At 41.4% G+C, this 19,895-nt stretch overlaps 1 protein-coding gene across 4 annotated transcripts in view; it reads right to left on the bottom strand.

The window, feature by feature from the left end:
* Positions 1–383: 383 nt before the first annotated feature.
* The window catches only part of LOC134866270 (adhesion G protein-coupled receptor L2-like), a 78,783-nt gene continuing 59,271 nt past the window's right edge, over positions 384–19,895 (bottom strand). For 2 of the 4 annotated variants that reach the window (XM_063886351.1, XM_063886350.1), the window contains 12 exons: positions 19,169–19,291; positions 18,774–18,979; positions 18,013–18,186; positions 16,568–16,777; positions 15,295–15,515; positions 14,469–14,535; positions 12,065–12,156; positions 10,401–10,569; positions 9,676–9,804; positions 9,095–9,191; positions 7,943–8,068; positions 384–2,400 (listed from right to left, as the gene is read on the bottom strand). In XM_063886351.1, the coding sequence (XP_063742421.1) occupies positions 1,538–2,400; positions 7,943–8,068; positions 9,095–9,191; positions 9,676–9,804; positions 10,401–10,569; positions 12,065–12,156; positions 14,469–14,535; positions 15,295–15,515; positions 16,568–16,777; positions 18,013–18,186; positions 18,774–18,979; positions 19,169–19,291 (2,477 nt within the window). In that variant the 3' untranslated portion in view covers positions 384–1,537. The remainder of the gene's footprint in view (positions 2,401–7,942; positions 8,069–9,094; positions 9,192–9,675; positions 9,805–10,400; positions 10,570–12,064; positions 12,157–14,468; positions 14,536–15,294; positions 15,516–16,567; positions 16,778–18,012; positions 18,187–18,773; positions 18,980–19,168; positions 19,292–19,895) is intronic. The other 2 variants (XM_063886353.1, XM_063886352.1) reach the window with 1 other exon arrangement.

Consider the following 19,895-nt stretch of genomic DNA (forward strand, 5'->3'; position numbering starts at 1 on the left):
GTTTCTCAATTTCTGTTCATCTGTCAACGCGCACGCAGCTGCTTCAACATTCGGAAAAAAATCGCGATATCGCGGATGATACTGCTGTGTGTCATATAGCCTACCTCGCTACTTGCTTGCAAGCTGCACTGAAGAACTTCCAGTGGATTTTACTAAATGCACTGCAACATTTTTTGTTTATCTAAGTGAAAAAGGGCATGGGTGAAACACAACATTTGATGACGTTAGCACAACTGTGACGTCTAAGAAAATAAATAAAACCAACAACTTAAAACTGAAGTCCACAGTTAAATAATGTATAAATTCTTCTGTTCGGCTGGGTTACAGCAGTAATGCTATTAGTAAAAACATTCAAAACATGAAAAAGGAGCCAGACATCTGCGAACAAGAAAAAATTCACATTTATTTGATATCAAACAGGAGTTGAATTAAATATCAGCTGATGATGGGCTCTTACAAAAGAAATAAAATGAACCTAACCAGTGCTGCAACAACTTTTCACACTTTCCAACCATGTTCTTTTTTTCCTTTTTTTTCTGAATAGTTCAGTTAATAAATTAATTAGTGTCAAAGGATGAAATATGTCCTCAAGAACGGCAATATCGCATTGATGTGAACATAAGTCTTTAAGCTGACAATTTCTTAAAGTAAAATAAATTACACAAGTTTCCAATTCACTCCAAATTTGTGCATGGCCCGGGGTTAACAAATATACTACTGGCAAAACTCATCATTCATGAAAGCAAAAGCACTTCACAAGCAGAGACGTGAGCATGATTTCATATGGACTGATATCTCTCCAAACTTTTTTTTTCATATTCAAACATAATACAATGAGTCAAGTGTGAGAGGAAAAAGTACATTTCCACGACTTTGAGTAATCTTGTCTGAATAATCTTATTGACATTGAAAGGGCATAACTACTGAATGGTTGCCTTTTTTTCTTTTGTTTTTCTTTCTTTCTTTTTTTGACTTTTTACACTAGTGGTACAGCAAAATATAGTTTCTTTAGCTGTTACTTTGACAACAGTTAAATGTGCAATAGAGAAAATAAAGGCCTGAGTCTGAATTAGTGGTTTCTTAACTTTACAGTCTTGACTGTGTAGTGGAGCCACACTAGATCTAGTTCTGTACTTCATGACTAAAAAGACCCTGGTTCTGCAAAGTCCCCAAAGGATATGTCAGGAGTTTCATAGTTCTTTGCTTGGAGTATTTTTTTAATCCCTTATTCTTTGACAGTACAGTACAACAGAAATGCCAGACTTATCTCTGACAGCGTGTTATTCTCTGCACCTCTTTTGTCCAACAGCAGAGCTCTCACAGTCCACATTTGTCTGGCCTCGGATGAATGTGTTTTGTGTGTTAATGGTATCTGTGTGCAAAAGTCATTTCTTCATTCGTTTTCCCACCCAACAACATTTCACTTCCTGTCCTAAGAGAAAGGGCATGTGGAGTGTGTAGCCAGACTTGCCAGCTCTCTTGACATCAACGGAAAGGCAGCCATCTGTTCAAACCTGTGCAAACAAAGAGGGCCGGCTCAGAGGCTAGTAATGAGCTGCATTTGTCCGTCGCTTGGTGCCTCTCCTTCCTGTGCACAGTCTTCATTGTTGGGCGGGATGATGCATCCGTCGCTGGTGCCTCGGTTTATGTGGTAGTAGGACATGGGATGCGGCGCATCACCGAGCTCAGGCATGCTTTTGTGATACGCGTCCTCGCTCTCACTTCGGGGTGAGGGGGAGAGCTCCTCTTCCTCCTCAGGGGGGTACGGCGAAGCTGAGGGCGAGGGTGAGTCTCTCAAGTTTGGCATGCTGGTGTAAAGGGAGTCTCTGTTATTGTTGGGTGAGTTGGAGCCCATGTCCTCCAATGCAGTAACAGTCTCAGAGCCATTGCCGCTCTGACCCTCCAGGCGCCTGGGGGCCTTCTGGGCGCTGTAGAGCAGGGAGTGAGTCCTCTGGGGCAGAAGAGGGGCCTCCAGCACCTCCTTGTGGTGGGGGTGCAGGAGCAGCTCCAGGGTGGCGTGGCCTCCTCGTCCACTTCCTCTCTGGGGGGATGATGCCTCGGCGTGATCCGCCACAATGGCGTCATCCTCGCTGCCGCTGCCACCCCCACCTCGGTCCACTGTGACTCTGGTTTGCGGAGGCAAGGCTCTGTCCTGCTCCCTCGGGGCGTCGCGGCCTTTTGGGGCCCCACGGGGCCTTAGGTTGTTGTGGACAATCTCAGATATAATCATCTTCTCAAAGGCGGCATCATCAAGGTGGAGACCCCCCAGGTCACCCGTGGCTCTGACACCCACGGTCTCATAGTCGTCGTCGCGCAGGGAGTAGCTGTTGTTGAAATTGCCATTGAGGGGGAGGGTGTCCATGGCACTGATGTCCCTGCTGTTGCTCAGAGAGTGCTGCCCTGCAAGTAAAGGCAAAATGAATGTTTGAGATGAGATTTTTGCCTTTTTTGTGTAACAAAACAGTGTCCACTACACAATCCACATACAACTTGATACTGCTCAGGACACTTCGCTCTTTTGCTCTTTGATCTCTGGGTTAATTTCATTTTTATGCAAATATTAAAAGCTTTGAAAATTCAAAGGAGAACCCAATCAGCTCTCCACCATGTCCATCCTCATTATGGCTGAATATCATTAAAGCCAATCTAAGAGATTATCCTGAACAATATTGGAGAAATGAGAACAAAGAGTGAATTAAAACTTTAAAAATATAGTACAGCAACACGCTAAAGAGTAGCACATGACCAGGTTGACAACACAGCAGCGCACAAAAAAAGCAAAATGGATAAAATGAGAGTAAAATAAATAAATGATTTCAAGCTGATGGGGCAGTGTTGTGACATTGACAATGAATAAAACATTCCACCTGTTTAAAAGAAGGCAAGACAAAAGAGTAATGTCGAACACAGATGGCCAGCCACCTCTCCGCACCAGGGCCCCACAAGCACAGCAACAACCCCCAACACACCATGACAGACAGGCACGGTGCAATGACTCACTTTGCCAACACTCACATCAAGTGTGTCTGCTCAGGCTATCTGGCCTAAGAACAGCTGATGTGCAAAAAAAGTAAAACAGATGCTTTTTTTCAATTGCAGCAGAAACAACAGAATCAGTGAAATAAGACCAAAGTGGAAAGCTTGTAACATCCAGCCTGGATTCAGTCAATCCAACACATTGTGTCCTTGCTATTAACTATAATTTAGCTCACATGATGCATAGCTCACATTTTTGAAGGTGGATGTAGAATGACAGCAAAATTGTGTGTTTATCAGTTTGAAAGAGCTAAAGGACAAATCAAGGACAACTGAATCCTGGACTACACAGGTGAGAGGGTTCAGCAGCAAGCACAGCTTTGCTTTAAAGGTCTACAGTGAAAGAAAGAGCATTTCCTGATTTCCTGAAAGTATTTCTTTGAATGCCGCTTTGTTTTCCTTCTTTGAAGTGTACATCAATTTTACGTGAACAAAATACGCGCACACACACACACACACACACACACACACACACACACACACACACACACACACACACACACACACACACACACACACACACACACACACACACACACACACACACACACACACACACACACACACACACACACACACACACACACACACACACACACACACACACAGTAGAGTCCTCTTTCCTGCAGCCCGATGACTAAGCTCAAGTAGCAGGATGACAGTGAGGGAGGGGGTAGTTTGATTTGATATGAGGATTTTTTTTCTATTTACTGGGTAGACCTTGGGACTGTAAGTTAAAGGCTGATATTTTACAGGGTGAGGGCGATGTCGTCACAGGGAGAAAAAAAACATGGGTAAACTGTATAAGCATGATAGCAACTGAGGTAAACACAACAACGACATTTCGAAAAAGAGTGAAACGAGCATAGAGAGCAAAAGGGGAAATTGGAAGGTTATTAGACATCTCTCTCAAAAGATCCGCCTTCAAATTTGCATTTTTTATGTTCAGGCAGTGATGTTATTGCAGACAGGTACTGTCTACCGGGAGAGGGGGGAAATGATGTGAACAGAATTCAACTGGACGCGGCGACAGCTGCACTCTGGGAACGGTTCCAGCAGCGATTCATCCAAGATGTTCTCCTTACTGATTTTACTGCATCGGATGAACATCTGCAGAGCATTACTTAGCATTAATACACTTATAATAGAAGACACGCTCATCCTTTCCAGGAGCCAAATGTAATGGCTATAGCAGGCAACATTTTCAGAAAGCTTATGTTAAACTTGACAGTCTCTCAGCGCTTATTTCATACTTGGTTGGTGATCTTCACACCAGGTTTTGACATTTGCGTGTCATGCTGCTGCCTGCTCTCCTCAAACTAGTTTCCATATGTTATATTGTTTTATCCTGTTTGTCGCTGCTTCCTGACGCTCCTGTGTAAAACACAGCTAAGTGCAGCGGTACGCCTCAGTGGGAGAAGTGGTTTCTACAGGCAGAGGAGATGTTTATTTCTACTGACGTTCAAAATGACGTGCTAATTAAATATCAACACTTTTTATCTGTCTCTGGTGCACCAATGTTAAAATGTAATTACTACAATGATTAAGCAGGTAAACATTTTAGGGCAATAAAGCACAAGCTGTCTGAACACACACAGACTTGTGCATCGAGGCTGCTCGCCTGCTGCTGAGCTCACAGACAGATAAAAAATGGTCTTTGATTTTCTTTGCAGACATTGTTTGGTCCCAACCCTGCTTCATTATCTCCGAGTGAGAAGTGCTCTCGTTGCACTGTAAGCGAGCTTGTAGGTTAAAGCTATACATTATCGCAGTGCCTATACTTACACACTCTGCCATTCTGCTGTTTTTGTATATTCTCTTTTATCATCAAATGCTTGGAATATCTGAGGGCTACGACTCTGCCCGCATTGCGTCATGAGCTTCTGTTTTTTCTTCTTCTTTGATTGGGTTTTTTTTTGCTCTTCCAGTGAAGAACTAGGTCACCATAAACACTGACATGATTTAAATCGATTTAAATCGTAGAAAAACTGAAGACAATCTAAACATATATAAATATAATGTATAAATATCATTCATGCGAAAAGAGTAAAGCCATAAATGATCCAGAGCAACATGTGAAGCTCATATTCAACAGAGAGGAATTCCCACCTGACTGCTCAGCTAAAGAGAAGAGATTGCATTGACGTGAGTTTATCTGCTTCTGTGTTTACAAAGGGGAAACATGCTTAGAAAAGAACTTTTAAAAATTCAGAGGTGTGAATGAAGAACAACAAACAGTGAATCTAGAGTAATTATTCAAAACATTTTAAGTGCAAGCTGTGTCAGAGCCCTCAATATTCTTCATGTTTTTTATAAATCTAACACACTTGAAGGAAGTTCAATGAGAAGACTAATAGCACTGAAGCTACAGCTACAGTGGGGCAAAAAAGTATTTAGTCAGCCACCAATTGTGCAAGTTCTCCCATTTAAAAAGATGAGAGAGGCCTGTAATTTTTATCATAGGTATACCTCAACTATGAGAGACAAAATCAGAAAAAAAAAATCCAGAAAATCACATTGTAGGATTTTTAATGAATTAATTTTCAAATTATTGTGGAAAATAAGTATTTGGTCAATGACAAAAGTTCATCTCAATACTTTGTTATATACCCTTTGTTGGCAATGACAGAGGTCAAACGTTTTCTGTAAGTCTTCACAAGGTTTTCACACACTGTTGCTGGTATTTTGGCCCATTCCTCCATGCAGATCTCCTCTAAAGCAGTGATGTTTTGGGGCTGTCGCTGGGCAACACGGACTTTCAACTCCCTCCAAAGATTTTCTATGGGGTTGAGATCTGGAGACTGGCTAGGCCACTCCAGGACCTTGAAATGCTTCTTACGAAGCCACTCCTTCGTTGCCCTGGCGGTGTGTTGGGATCATTGTCATGCTGAAAGACCCAGCCACACTTCATCTTCAGTGCCCTTGCTGATGGAAGGAGGTTTTCACTCAAAATCTCACGATACATGGCCCCATTCATTCTTTCCTTTACACGGATCAGTCGTCCTGGTCCCTTTGCAGAAAAACAGCCCCAAACCATGATGTTTCCACCCCCATGCTTCACAGTAGGTATGGTGTTCTTTGGATGCAACTCTGCATTCTTTCTCCTCCAAACACGACGAGTTGAGTTTTTACCAAAAAGTTCTATTTTGGTTTCATCTGACCATATGACATTCTCCCAATCCTCTTCTGGATCATCCAAATGCCCTCTAGCAAACTTCAGACGGGCCTGGACATGTACTGGCTTAAGCAGGGGGACAGGTCTGGAACTGCAGGATTTAAGTCCCTGGCGGCGTAGTGTGTTACTGATGGTAGCCTCTGTTACTTTGGTCCCAGCTCTCTGCAGGTCATTCACTAGGTCCCCCCGTGTGGTTCTGGGATTTTTGCTCACCGTTCTTGTGATCATTTTGACCCCACGGGGTGAGATCTTGCGTGGAGCCCCAGATCGAGGGAGATTAGCAGTGGTCTTGTATGTCTTCCATTTTCTAATAATTGCTCCCACAGTTGATTTCTTCACACCAAGCTGCTTACCTATTGCAGATTCAGTTTTCCCAGCCTGGTGCAGGTCTACAATTTTGTCTCTGGTCTCCTTTGACAGCTGTTTGGTCTTGGCCATAGTGGAGTTTGGAGTATGACTGTTTGAGGTTGTGGACAGGTGTCTTTTATACTGATAACGAGTTCAAAAAGGTGCCCTTAATACAGGTAACGAGTGGAGGACAGAGGAGCCTCTTAAAGAAGAAGTTACAGGTCTGTGAGAGCCAGAAATCTTGCTTGTTTGTAGGTGACCAAATACTTATTTTACCGAGGAATTTACCAATGAATTCATTAAAAATCCTACAATGTGATTTCCTGGATTTTTTTTTCTCATTTTGTCTCTCATAGTTGAGGTATACCTATGATAAAAATTACAGGCCTCTCTCATCTTTTTAAATGGGAGAACTTGCACAATTGGTGGCTGACTAAATACTTTTTTGCCCCACTGTACCTGTTAGCTTGCCACAAAGAACGGAAAGGCGAGAAAACCTAGCCTGACTCTTTTTGTTTAATCTACAGAATCTATATTTAATGTACAGAATATTAGGTGTCAATCATAATTTGGGAGATTTACAGGGATTATGTAGTGGACTGTTTTTTTTTTTTTACCAGGACTAGTAATGTTTTTGAGTCTCCACTGGTTTCTTAGCAACTGGTCAGAGCCAATAAATAGTCCAGCACACCCCCTTCATAAACTGGCGAGTTAAATGTTTATATTTTATGCATTAAATCAGCAGTACTCCCACAGAGCTATCAGATGTTGTACTGCTTTATCAACACCAGCTATCAGGTTCAAAATGTGTTCATTGGAATATTTGATCAACTGGATGTTATAAAACACTAATTAACAATTTGTTAAAAGATTTTCTCATACAATTAAATTGCCAATGTTAAGGATGGTTTGGATTTTTAGTACAAGTGGTAAAAGCTAAAGGTTTAGCTATTTTAACGATTTACTTTTAGTTAGCAAACCATTTTTAGCATACTGTTTAGTCTTCTTTGTTCATTTGCCTAATTTTTTCTCCAACCCTTTCAATTGAAACACACTGTGTTCATGTTGCAGCTGACTCCTTATATGGATATAAACTGTATATATTTAATATTATTATATATTTAATTTACTTCTATTGCAGAGGTATAGTTGGTAATTACTGAACTGAACAAAGGAGATATAACCTGTTCATTGTTGAGCTTTACAGGGGCTACTTACAGACGGATATGAAAATGATATTATCTTTTTGTCCCCTAAAAATGAATTTGAAGTGTATTTCCCAAACTGTCAAACTTTTACCTTAAAACAAACACACACACACACACACACACACAAACATCTGCACAAATCAATGTAAGAATAAAGTGGAGGGAGGATGTGCACCTGGGGAGTGAAAGGCCGGTGGAGAGGGGGTGTTGCACACCACCGTTTCTGCCAGCAGGTTGTTATAAGGGTTAGTGTCGTGGGTTCGGAGGAGAGGGTTAGTTAGGAGGTAGTTGCCAGTCATCCCTGAAATAACAGGAGAGAGAGAGAGGGGAAAAAACAGTTGAGGTAAAAGAGCTGGAGGTACTGTACTTCATGGTCTGTGGTGGTGCGCTGCGTAGATGTCGACATAAACAAACACTGACATTTGCTGTCCAAAATCTGACATTGCACAGGATTTATAACCTACAATGTCTGCCTTCTATTTCTGAACACAAAGCAGCCATATAAACATTGCTCATAGCAAGACAATATATAAACAGTCAGCTGATTTAACTGACAAACAATATCATCGACAAGTGTTGACCAAAGCATAGCAACACAATCATCTCCAGTGTTTATGTGACACAAATCTCTCCAAACAAACTTATCCAGTCGAGAAACTAGACAAAACATGTCTGAGGGGCCCACCACAAATAATACAGTGCCTTATCATCCTGAGCATGCCTGTGGAAATCCTCAGAAATGTAATAACTACCCTCAGTTATTTGGATGGATTGCTTAGAAACTTTGTTCTGGCATGTGTTTAAAAAAAAAAAGAAAAAAAGAAATTGAAATGAATTCATAACTACAGCCAAATCTGCAAAGGCACAGTCTGAGAAGCTGGGATCTCTCCCAAAACCTTGTCTGACCTCAGCCTGACTTTGCTCATCTCCCCAACCTCTACCTCTCCCGACAATCACTCAAGTGAAGATGAGTCAGTGAGGATGCTGCTAAGCTATAGTCGCTGAGATTTGAACTCAAGTTCTCATCAGTGTCTCGCAAATATCACGCCTTTTCTGTCTCAGCTCCTCGCCTTTTACGTTATCCAACCGAGCAGGAAAGTGTTGGAAAAATTCTGTGAACTTTAGTACACAGGTAGCATTAAGCGCTGTCTTTAGTTCAGTTGCTAAACATTAAGAGAAATGCAACATTCAATCGGGTCTTATCTACCACTTTTCCCAGGCGCTGCCTCGCCGTGTAAGCTCCATTGAAGTGTTTATTGTGAACTCAGATCACAAAGTGAATGGCAATGTGTCTCTTCTGGTGGCAGTGGAAGAAACGGTTGCTTACCCTGGTTGAGCGTGGAGGTGCTGTTTATGTCTCCTGAGATAAAGGATGACTCCGACTGCTTCCTCACCGTGTCGTTCCACATCCGCCTGATGCGGCTCTGTGAACAGAAAAAAGCAGCCATTGATCAGGGATTCAACATTGTACCGCTGTTATTCAAGGCTTTTGGGGTAGGAATGAGAAGCTACGTGGGTTTCATGCCTCTACACTTGTACATATGATTCAAATAACCCCTGCCTTATGACAAAGTCAAAATAGAAAAGACCAATGTGTCAAATTCAAAGATATTTTCCTATCTTTAAAAAATCCTTTAGGTTTAAGGTTAAAAAGATTTTTTTTTTAATAATTACAACAATGCTGTCCGTCTGCTAGCTTCAATGTAGTGGCAAATATACAAAATAATCTACATTAAAAAACTAAATAATATTATTCGACTGGAAAAGGAAAGACAGTCCATAAATAAAAAAAAACAGATTTGCCTGACGTATAATTAACTAGAATGATTTCACATTAAAACATTTTCACGCATGGTGTTTCTAAAGACTAATCCCCAATTTATCTCATTCCCAGGGGTTTACACGCACCTGTGTTGCAGATGAGTAGCGTGCCGTGGATCGAGACGTGGCGGTCTTGGCTGCACTGTGGGGGCCCTCTGATGGCAGCGCGCCACAGCACTGGGACTGACGGAAACATTTGCTGTACTCTTTGCGGACCTGCAGAGAAGCAAAAGACGGGCACAGACTGAGCACACAGACGGCGAAACAACAATCCCCCTATGGGGGATGCAAATCCCAAATCTTTATCAAATGCCAACCAGCTGACAGCAGTTTAAATGCCATATCTGTAAGGACAGGGATTTCAAACACTGTCATGATGTGTGGAAATGTTGTAGAGAGGAAGCACTGTGATGTAAGGGTTGGAAGTAAGGATGTATAAATATCATGAAAGAAATATTTCAAAATATTGCAAAATAAATATTTAAAGATTCAGACCTGCAGAGCAAGGATTAGAGAGATATGGAAAGTAATTTGCAATTCTTGACGGTTCCATGTTTTACATTTATTACATGAAGGCTTTCAATAAATATAATTTTCATTGTCGATTATTTATTGGTAATTAATAAATAGTTTTGTTTATGAAATGGCAAAAAAGTACCCTGGGCCAAAGATTATCTGAAATCATGAAATGTGATTTATTTAAAAGTTAGCTTTAATGATGAATTGATTATCAAAATAGTGGATTCTGTGTATGGAGTGATTGATTAATCGGCTCCATTATTATGTAGAATAGTCCATATTTGAATTCTTACCTTTTTCTGGAGGAGGCAATGGAAGATGAAGATAAACATCCCTTGCAAAGTGTTGAAGATAGTGAAGAGGTAAGCCATCACAATGGACGATTCATTGAGGAAGAACAAGCCAAAGGACCAGGTGAGGCCCAACAGACAAAGCAGGACAAACGCTCCCAACACCCACGACCTACAAAAAAAAAAGTAGCGAAGTATTAACAACTGAAACTGTAGAGAGTTGCAGAAGTTTTCATGTTAGTTTGACGTTCCTCTACTCCTGGACAGCAGCTTGTTAAAAAAAGAAAGCAGAAGCTATTTTGCTTTTGGGCAAGTTGCTGTAGCGGCGGCATGGTGTGTAAATGCTGATACTAAGTTGTGGAATGAATGTGCATTTCTTATTTGACACTGAGTCAAAAAGTATTTCCTTGGTCTTCCTTGGAGTTGTTGGCTAAAGAGCATGCAAGCACAGCAGGTTCTTCCTCGGAGGCTTCCAGGAAAGCCTAGAGGAAATCAGACAACTTCAGTTTCAATAAAGATGCCTATTCGTTATTGATACACCAGAGAGAAGTGAGCCATGCTGAGAGAGATAAGGTAGAGAGGAAAGAAATGGAACAACAACATGTCACTGAGAGAGGATCCACACAAATAATGAGAGTGACGGCTCATTAGATCTGCTGTCCAGTATTTGGTGCTTTTTAAACAAGAATGAAATAAAAAATACAGAGTTATCAAACCAACCAATGCAACCAATTATTTCCTTCCTTTTTTGCGAGTTACCATATTTGACACAACAAATAAATAAATAGCAGATTTGAGGTAGACCCTAATTAATGAGAGCTAATGAGTTTTGACTTCTTAAGATAATGTGTGATATCCAGCATTCCTAGACGTGGGCTTTCTGTGTGCCAAAAACAAACCTTAAAGCCAATCCAATGCCGCTTTTTGTCTGTTTTGGACCAAAATCAGAGGGGCTGCTAAAAAAAAATCAAGCGCCCACATAACATATGTTGGCCTGCCCTCAAACACATTGTAGAGCAATAATCCAGGCAAACAAACGGACAGGGACCTGTCTTTTTGTCGAGCTAATGCAGCACACTTAAAATGAAAATATGGAGGAGGGAGACTTTAGTTTTTCCAGTTTTTACCATCGTTAAATCTATACCTGGTTCTCTGAATCCGTCTTCGGAGGAATTTGTTATGTATGCCAGTAGAGGAGCAAAAAGGCCAGAAATGTAGAAATGAAGAAATAAAATAAAGGCAATATAACCCTGCATAGTGCAAATAGTAAAATCATAAAATGAGCAAAAAAAGGCAGCCCCTTAAGGGGGGCAAATAAAATCTGAAAGGGAAAAATGTTGGTCCAGTCGGGTTTAGGAGAAAAGGAAATCAGATAAATGTGTTGGTCAAATGTGGCTTTTGAGATTCCAGGCGGGAGGCAAAAGCAGTAATGGTTCATATTACCCCCACTCAACACACACACACACACACACACACACACACACACACACACACACACACACACACACACACACACACACACACACACACACACACACACACACACACACACACACACACACACACACACACACACACACACACACACACACACACACACACACACACACTCTCAGAGCAAGCAAACCACAGTGTGGCCACCTTATCTCCCAGTGGTCAGCCCTCACCTGATACCCCCAAGCCTGGATGAGTCGGGTTTCATGGAGGTGGAGTGCTTCACCATCTTGAACATCGTCACCATCAGGAAGATGACATTGACCTGTCAAAACAGACGCGTATCAGGGTTAACAGACAGCACTTAGAAAGGCATCAGTTTTCTGAAGCTGACAGTGGGTGGAGGAGGTACTCAGGGGTCTTTGACTTAAGTAAAAGCACTAAAATCACACTGAATAAATACTCCTCTACGGGTAAAAGTTGTTCCTTTATCGTTTTTTAACTTAAAGTATGTAAGCATAATCAGTAAATGAACGTCAAGTATTTACAGAAATCAAATACTCAATTAAAAATAATAATCATTGAAAGCACAAGTAGGAAAACGCAATTCAATACACAATCAACTTGTATATTGAGTTGGGTTGTTTAATCAATAACTAAGGATCGTATTCTATAACCTTTTTATGTATGTCCTCAAGTAATATTGGAAAAACAAGTATGATATTCCCTTTTCTGTAAAGGAGCGGAAGTATAAAGTGGTATGGTAAAAAATACTTAAAAACTTAAATATGTAGTACTTATGTGGAATTTTATTTGTTTTGTATTCATCTACAATAGTTGTTTTTGCTCTATTGTTACTGAGCTCCGGAATTCCTTTACAAGGAGGATTAAAAAATGTTTTGCCTCATCGCAGACTATAAACTTTATAGTATAAAGTCTACCGACTTCAAAAGAGAGGAAAACTGTGGGAGTTTGACTTCTTTGGTCTAATTCACAAAGCTCTGCCCTTTAAAATACTCTACATTCAAAATGTTTCTAGACTTGTTTGACAATATATTCAATCCAAAAGTTCAGATCCTTGTCGAATACAAAAATGTATCTCTGAAGGAGTCCATGCAGACCTTAATAGAAAAAAAAAACACAGAAAGGAAAGAATGGAGCAGGGACCTTACGTTCGAATCAATTTTTACAGAAGCCAGGAAAAATATTTAAGTGATTCAAGCCATACGTCCAGAGAGTTTCCATGCTTTCGGTATGACTCTCTAATTACGGGACAGCCCGAAAAGGAGGAGATGTGCTCTTATTTGGCGCCATACCTTTGAAATACAGTTCTTTAAAAGTGCTAAGAAAAACAAGTATATGTGCGAAGCTATTAAAAAATGTTTATCCTCTATTTTGTCTGCATTTCAAAAGTGTGACCGCACATGAAGGAAAATGAACATAAAAGTAGAGTTGGAAAGAAAACAAAGTGTAATGATCTCGGTTTATACTTCATTTTGGATTCTTCATTCACAAATAAGCAAAAAAAGGATCCTGATTGTTTTCCCATATGGATGCATTCTGAAAACTACAAGGCAACAAAAGAAAGGGTCTTAAAATGGAAACAAAGAGAGTGAGTGGAAAGCAGATGGAATCCAACTACAGCAGGGGAGAAGATGGAAGAAAAAAGGAGTGGCTTAGAAGACAGAAAGAGGCTTTTAGATCACAGCTTAGAGTAATGCTGAGTTTTGTCTCCTAGCCACTGGGGCCGATTCTCGTCCGCATGAGTCGAGTGGCTGTAGATGCATTTAACACATCCGCGAGTGATGACACAGATCCGATGAGACAGACAGACGCACGGACAGTCGGGGAGGCACTCTGCAGAAAGCTGAGGCAAACTACATATGGACTCCCCCCACCTCAGTCCCTGTCTCCAAGGGGCTGTCCGCTACAATATTCAGGTCTCTCTCACTTTTCTGCCAAATACAGCGCAAAAAACAGCGCTGCCGACACAGCACTTCTCCCTGTTTCTGCATGTATTTACAGCCTATGGACAGATTTACATGCGTGTTACCATATGCGCTTTATGGAAACGCAATGTTTGTTCAGGGCTTTGTGCATACATTCCTGCATGTGTTGTGTGTGTGTATTGAGAACACCCTGCGCACCACATAAAATATTAAAAGGTGAAGATGGAGATGTCTGTGTGCTGGGATTGGCTGGGGACGTGTCATGATCCTCAGCAGGGCTACGAGCTGTGATAATGGTTGTCTGGCCCACCCACTCATTACTTCCATGTTCACCCCCCCCACCACCATCATCCTTGTTTTCCCACTGAGCAAATGACCTTCATGCCTGAGATGATTTCCCCTCCTGATTGCAGGAGGGGAGTATTCTCTAGATGTACAGCAAGGACCAAACAGCTTTGAGTTGTTGCTGCGTACCAATTCTGATTTCAGAGGATTTCATAGCTGAGTGGACACTGATGTCCTCGTGTCAGCTATAATGGGACCACTTTCCTTTCATGCAAATTGATCTGAGAAAGTAGAGCTAAGAGGCTGTCAGTACAGAGAGAGGGAGAAAATCTATAAACTGTTTTCAAAGATTTTCTTTGGAAGAAGAAAAAAAAAGGGGTTATCACAAAACCTTACAACTCACCACAATTATTACGGTCACAGGTCCAATGAAGCTCCAGATGAAATGGTTATCAACCCTGAGCCAGCATCTATAGGGTGCAAAAGAGGATATTCAGTTCACGAAATTATCTCATTGCCAAAACACAATTGTGTCTCATCGATCAGGGCCCAGCAGAGCCGGCTGGATGATACACCACAGCAACAGAATAGAGACTCCTCTGACCACAGAGAAGAAAACCCAACCTTGAGGGAGCGCTGGCCCCGTGCCATGAGAATCTGCAGTCTAAAAGCCAGCGGTTATTGGACTCATGACTTCACGGCCTATAAATGTGGGATGTCTGACTGTGTGTATACCTTAGAGTCTGAACAGTAAACAATGTATTGTAGACAGTTCGAGAATGAATTGCAGTTGGGTCTGTGTTTATCACCAGGAAACAGAAATGAAGTGAAGACTACAACGATAAAATAGAGTTTGAAAAAACGTTTCCCTAAATTCCATAATTTGGAGGATTGCAGACTTACAAATCATAAAGCTTGCTGCTTGGATGAAGACCAGCAGAGGAAGTGCATAAACTTTTAACTGACAAGGGCGGCAATTATCCACATACAAAGAATAAAAAACCCAGCAGGCTAGTGCAGCTAGCCAGCGCATTCATTAAGGTTGCAGCTTTGCTCACAGCCTGTCAACGCCCTGACAGGGTGTAATTCTACCAAGGGGCAGAGGTTCACCACTCTTTGTGATATTAATATCATTAGCACACACATGCGTACTGATGGGGAGAAGGGAATACTAATGTTCCTCATTTTATCCAACAAAAGAGGAATCCCTACAAAGATGTCACACTTACGCCCGCTGCGTGCCATAGCCTCTGTAGTCGATGGCGGCTGAGATTCCCACAACCAAAGCCGGAATGAGGTACCCAGAGATGTAATAGTACTTCCTGCGTGAGAACTCGCTTTCAAACACCTCAACCAGCATGAGGTACAGCTGCACACCCTCCAGACACATCCAAGCGAACGCAGCCAGGAAGCAGAAGTGGAGAACGCCGGCGATGATGGAGCACACCAGCTGACAGGAACAAACAGGCAGACATTACACTCAAATGTAAGAGGGTGTTCAAAGGGATAGTGGAATCTGTCTTTTCCTAGTTACTTATAACTGTTTGATGCTTTTAGTTTAAGAGATCAATAATTGGTGAAACTAGCCAAAATTAGTAAGATCTGTACAGGATCAATTAGTGGCTGTATTTGAAGCTCACCCTATCAATATTTGTGATTTGATCCAATGAATACATTTATTGTGAAAGGAGTTGCTCAAGGTTTTTAGCATGTTTCAGCTCAATATTTTTCTGCAGCAGCAGGCAGCTGTTTACAGCAAATAACCTTTGATAAACCAACTACGCACAACCTGCCTGGAACACAGACAAACAGCTTTAGCTGCCAAAGAGCCAAATATTTCCCTCAGGAGTTCTTAGAGACAAAATCAGAGCTAAAGAAGAGTGAATATTGGCCTGACATTCATCAGGTGGACACACTGCAGTGCTCTGCTGGATGTGTTGAAATGCTTATACCTTTATAAGCTGATAAAGTGGCAATGTTTAAATGTATTCAATTCACCACTAGTTGTCCCAACAACTCAGAAATGACATTACAGTTTATATGAAAACACAGATTTGGTAACATTTTTATTATTAGACCTTAATGAGCAAATATTCATTTAAGATGGGTATTTAACAATTAAATAAATTAGCTTAGCTACGCTAATAATAATAGTCAAAAACAGTATACATATATATAAAAGTATTAATACAATGCACTGTGCAACAAATCTTTGTTCAAAGCCACATTTTTTTATTTGAAGTTTTACTTAAGATGTAAATGTTTTCAAAGACCTAAATAATGCAGGACAACTGTGTATAAGGTCATGTATGGAATATTTGTAATTGGTAAAATAGTGAAGCTTTAGCAACCCTACACCAAAAGAAAGTATGAACATTTACTCATTTACTCATTACAGCATCATAGATATATATTGAAGTGTTGCCACTATAAAGTTAGATAATCTATATGTATTTAAATATAATGTGTATTTGATGCTAACTTAACAGCCACTGAATGTACCTTTGGTTCTGTCATGTTGATGCCCACAAGGTAGACAAGCTCGCCAATGAACAGGTTAAGGCAGAGGTTTTTGTGGATGGTGTTGCGGTCGCTTTGTAGACCTCTGAAGAAGAAGAATGTGAAGAGGCTAATGGCAAGGCAGACGAGAGACACAGCGATACCCATCCGGGTGATAACGGTGAGCAGAAGATCATGGACGCTCCCTTCCCCCTATAGAGAATGAGACACATAGTCTTAGAACAAAAGCAGAAGCAGGTTTTGCATGCTGTGTTCCTCCTGTTCAAAAAACCCATTAAAAGGCCCCTTTCTCAGAGTTGGTGCAAAATCCAGTTCATTTGAGTTAGACAAAAGACGTAGATTTCTATCAAAGTTAAAGTCTTGCTGTGTGGTAACTGTTTCACTGTTGCAATGGAGGTAGTATACGTTAACAGTGAATTTTTAGAAGATATACAGTTAAATTGAGCAACTCAGACACCGTTTGTGCCTTATATTAGATTCAGAGAACCTAATCCTTTACCCTGATCCTACCTGATTAAATGTGGCACTAAAACACGGAGCATGCTTTGATCGCATGATGGCCATGTGGCAGAAAGCATCAGTTTTAAAAAACGACCACAAAAACCACGTGATTGAACGTCCACATGTTGGTTCTCCTTTTTGAGGTGAAATCAAGCAGTGTTTCAATAAATGTAAAACTTAGCCTGTTTCAAGATGGGCACCATGCAGGCAAATGTGAAAATAGCAGCCCTGACCATACAATTATCACTCAAGGACATGGTGGCCCGAAAGTGAGGCAATTCCTCCTGTGATATTCGTAATTGTATTGAGGGCAGGAGTTGCAGTTGAGGTGATGTGCAGGGAATTGGTGTGAGGCTAAGCCTTTCCTCGGGGCTCTGGTTTCCAGCTGTGGTTAAGGTTGAGGTTAAGACAGATGACAGGGACAGAGTTCATGAAATGGGACGTATTATTAAAAGAACCACAAACTTATCCTTCACATTTATTACTGGCAAGGTCCCCGCTACACATGCTATTCATCATGTAATTGGATTGTAATTGCATTTCTCGACCAAATGGTTCCTACACCACTTCAAGCAGGGTGGAAACACAAGTTAAATTTGAGGTTACACAGTGCCTTATGATTCGCAGGAACATACGCATGGAGGAATAATAGACACGGACCATAGGTAAAATATAATTACCTCTGATAATGGTATGACACCTCCTATCCTGATCCACAATCTCGCTCTTTTAAAGTGACAGCACGCTTCCTATTCGCCACCTCCTCCCCCACCCTTACCTTCTCCTCCAGCAATAATCTAATTATCTCCACTGAAATGCCATTCTTGTTCTTCGCCGTGTGTACACAAATCTGTCAGCGAGACGGAAGAACAACTAACCTGAGACAGAAAATAGACCCTGCAAACCACAAGGAGAGGGCCACTAACCACATTTCCCCGATGAGCCATGAGGATGGCAAAGTTGGTCAAGTGACTGCAGGAGCAAGTGGTGTGGCTCTTGTTGGTGTCCACCAGTTTACAGCCCTGAGTGGACCAGTATCCCATCATGCTCCGCTCTGAGTAATTCCAGAAGGAACAGTTGGGATTGTAGTAGTGCACCTTCTACAACACACAAACAAAGAGAGAGAGAGAGAGAGAGAGAGAAAGAGAGACACACATACGTTAAAACATATATGAACATGCACTGCAATATGCATGACTGTACACAAACACACCTTGTGTATTTCATGTCTCTAGCTGTAAGAAACAGGAAGTCAGTGTTCATGATGTGTAGACTGCGTTTTATGTGCTTTACCCAAAAGCATATATTGTGCTATTAACATTAGACTAAAATACTATGACACTTGAATTTCCCTACAGGGATCACAAGGTGCATCCTATCTTATCTTATCTTAACTACAATCTACGGTTGGAAGAAAAAGATCCAAATAAAGACATACAATGTTAATATGTTGTGATGTGGTACGATATGGCAGCTTCCAAACACAGACGCAGCTTGACTTGGATCTCTATCTCTTCTATTTTCACCACCCATAACACTTGTATAATATAGATGGCTTCTCTTTACTCCAACAGTTTTTCTACAACAATGATCCATCAAAAGGCTTCATTTGCCCTTCACTTCAACAGTTTTTGCAGCTGTTTCAGCTCTACAGTGAGGTGTGGGTGAGTCCCAGGAGAAGGCTTACATCCAGGTGCTCCAGTGTGAAGATCACGGGGTCTGCCACAAACACACGGCTGGATTCCTTGGTTATAGAAGCTGACAGGATGTGGGAGTTGACGGTGAGGGAGAGGTTGCGTTTGCTCAGGTCCCCCATTCCCCTCAGTGTTGCGTTCTCGGTGCTGAGGAACTGACCCAGGTGTTTGTAGAGAACGAATACCAGCTTCGCCACACCTGCAACCGGCAATAAAACAATCATCAGACCTTCATACAGCAGCATAAAAGATATATTTTGTGAAAAGAGATGTTTTAATTCATTGATTTTGTATTCACGGACCACATTTTTAAGAAATACTTCCACATGTTTGGGATCACTTATCATAACAATGAATAAATGTTTTTGCAGCAACTGTATTTCCTCACCATTTTTGCTGTTGACCTTGACCGTGTTGGAGGAAAGCTGAAGAGATGCTCCACCCTTGCTTGTCTGAGGAAACCTGAAGTCTTGCACCTGACCATCGGTGCTTAACACATACACATCCAACACTGAGAGAATGTAGAAGGTGAGAGGAATGAGAAAGAGATAGAAAAAGAGGGATGTATTAGTCATTGGGAATAATCTCAAAAGCAATATGTGGTGTTTAACACAGCTCTACCGCTAATTCTCAGCGGGGTGTGTGTATAGACTCAAGGTTCATTGTACCAGTAACAGAATCTTATGTTATTGGCAAGACCCCGTAGAGTGTCATTTACTTAAAAAAAACATGTCGCTAAGCTGTTAGTTGGCATTGTGAAAGCCTCCGAGGCAGGAGCTAAAAGATAAAATTACAACAAGGGCAGTGATCGAGGATGAGCAAATGCAAGCATGCAGCCTACTGCAGCATGAATGTCAAATATTCATAGGATCAAAAATATCATTGAGCTTTTACTTTTACTTTTTTCTCCCCTGTGGGTTCAGATAACTCTGGGCTCGACAAGCAAATCTCTGAAAATCCTCCAAATTCCAGCTGCCCCTCTCTCCGGTATGGCAGCTGCCGGGTGGTGTTCCCTTTGATGTGTGAAATTACTGAGGGGTCAGGAGGACACACGTATCAGCACACTCCCTCCCATCAGAAACGGCCTCACTTCCTCAGATAGATGGCTTCTGACA

Source organism: Eleginops maclovinus, chromosome 6 (genome assembly GCF_036324505.1).
Source record: "Eleginops maclovinus isolate JMC-PN-2008 ecotype Puerto Natales chromosome 6, JC_Emac_rtc_rv5, whole genome shotgun sequence".
Lineage (NCBI taxonomy): Eukaryota > Metazoa > Chordata > Actinopteri > Perciformes > Eleginopidae > Eleginops > Eleginops maclovinus.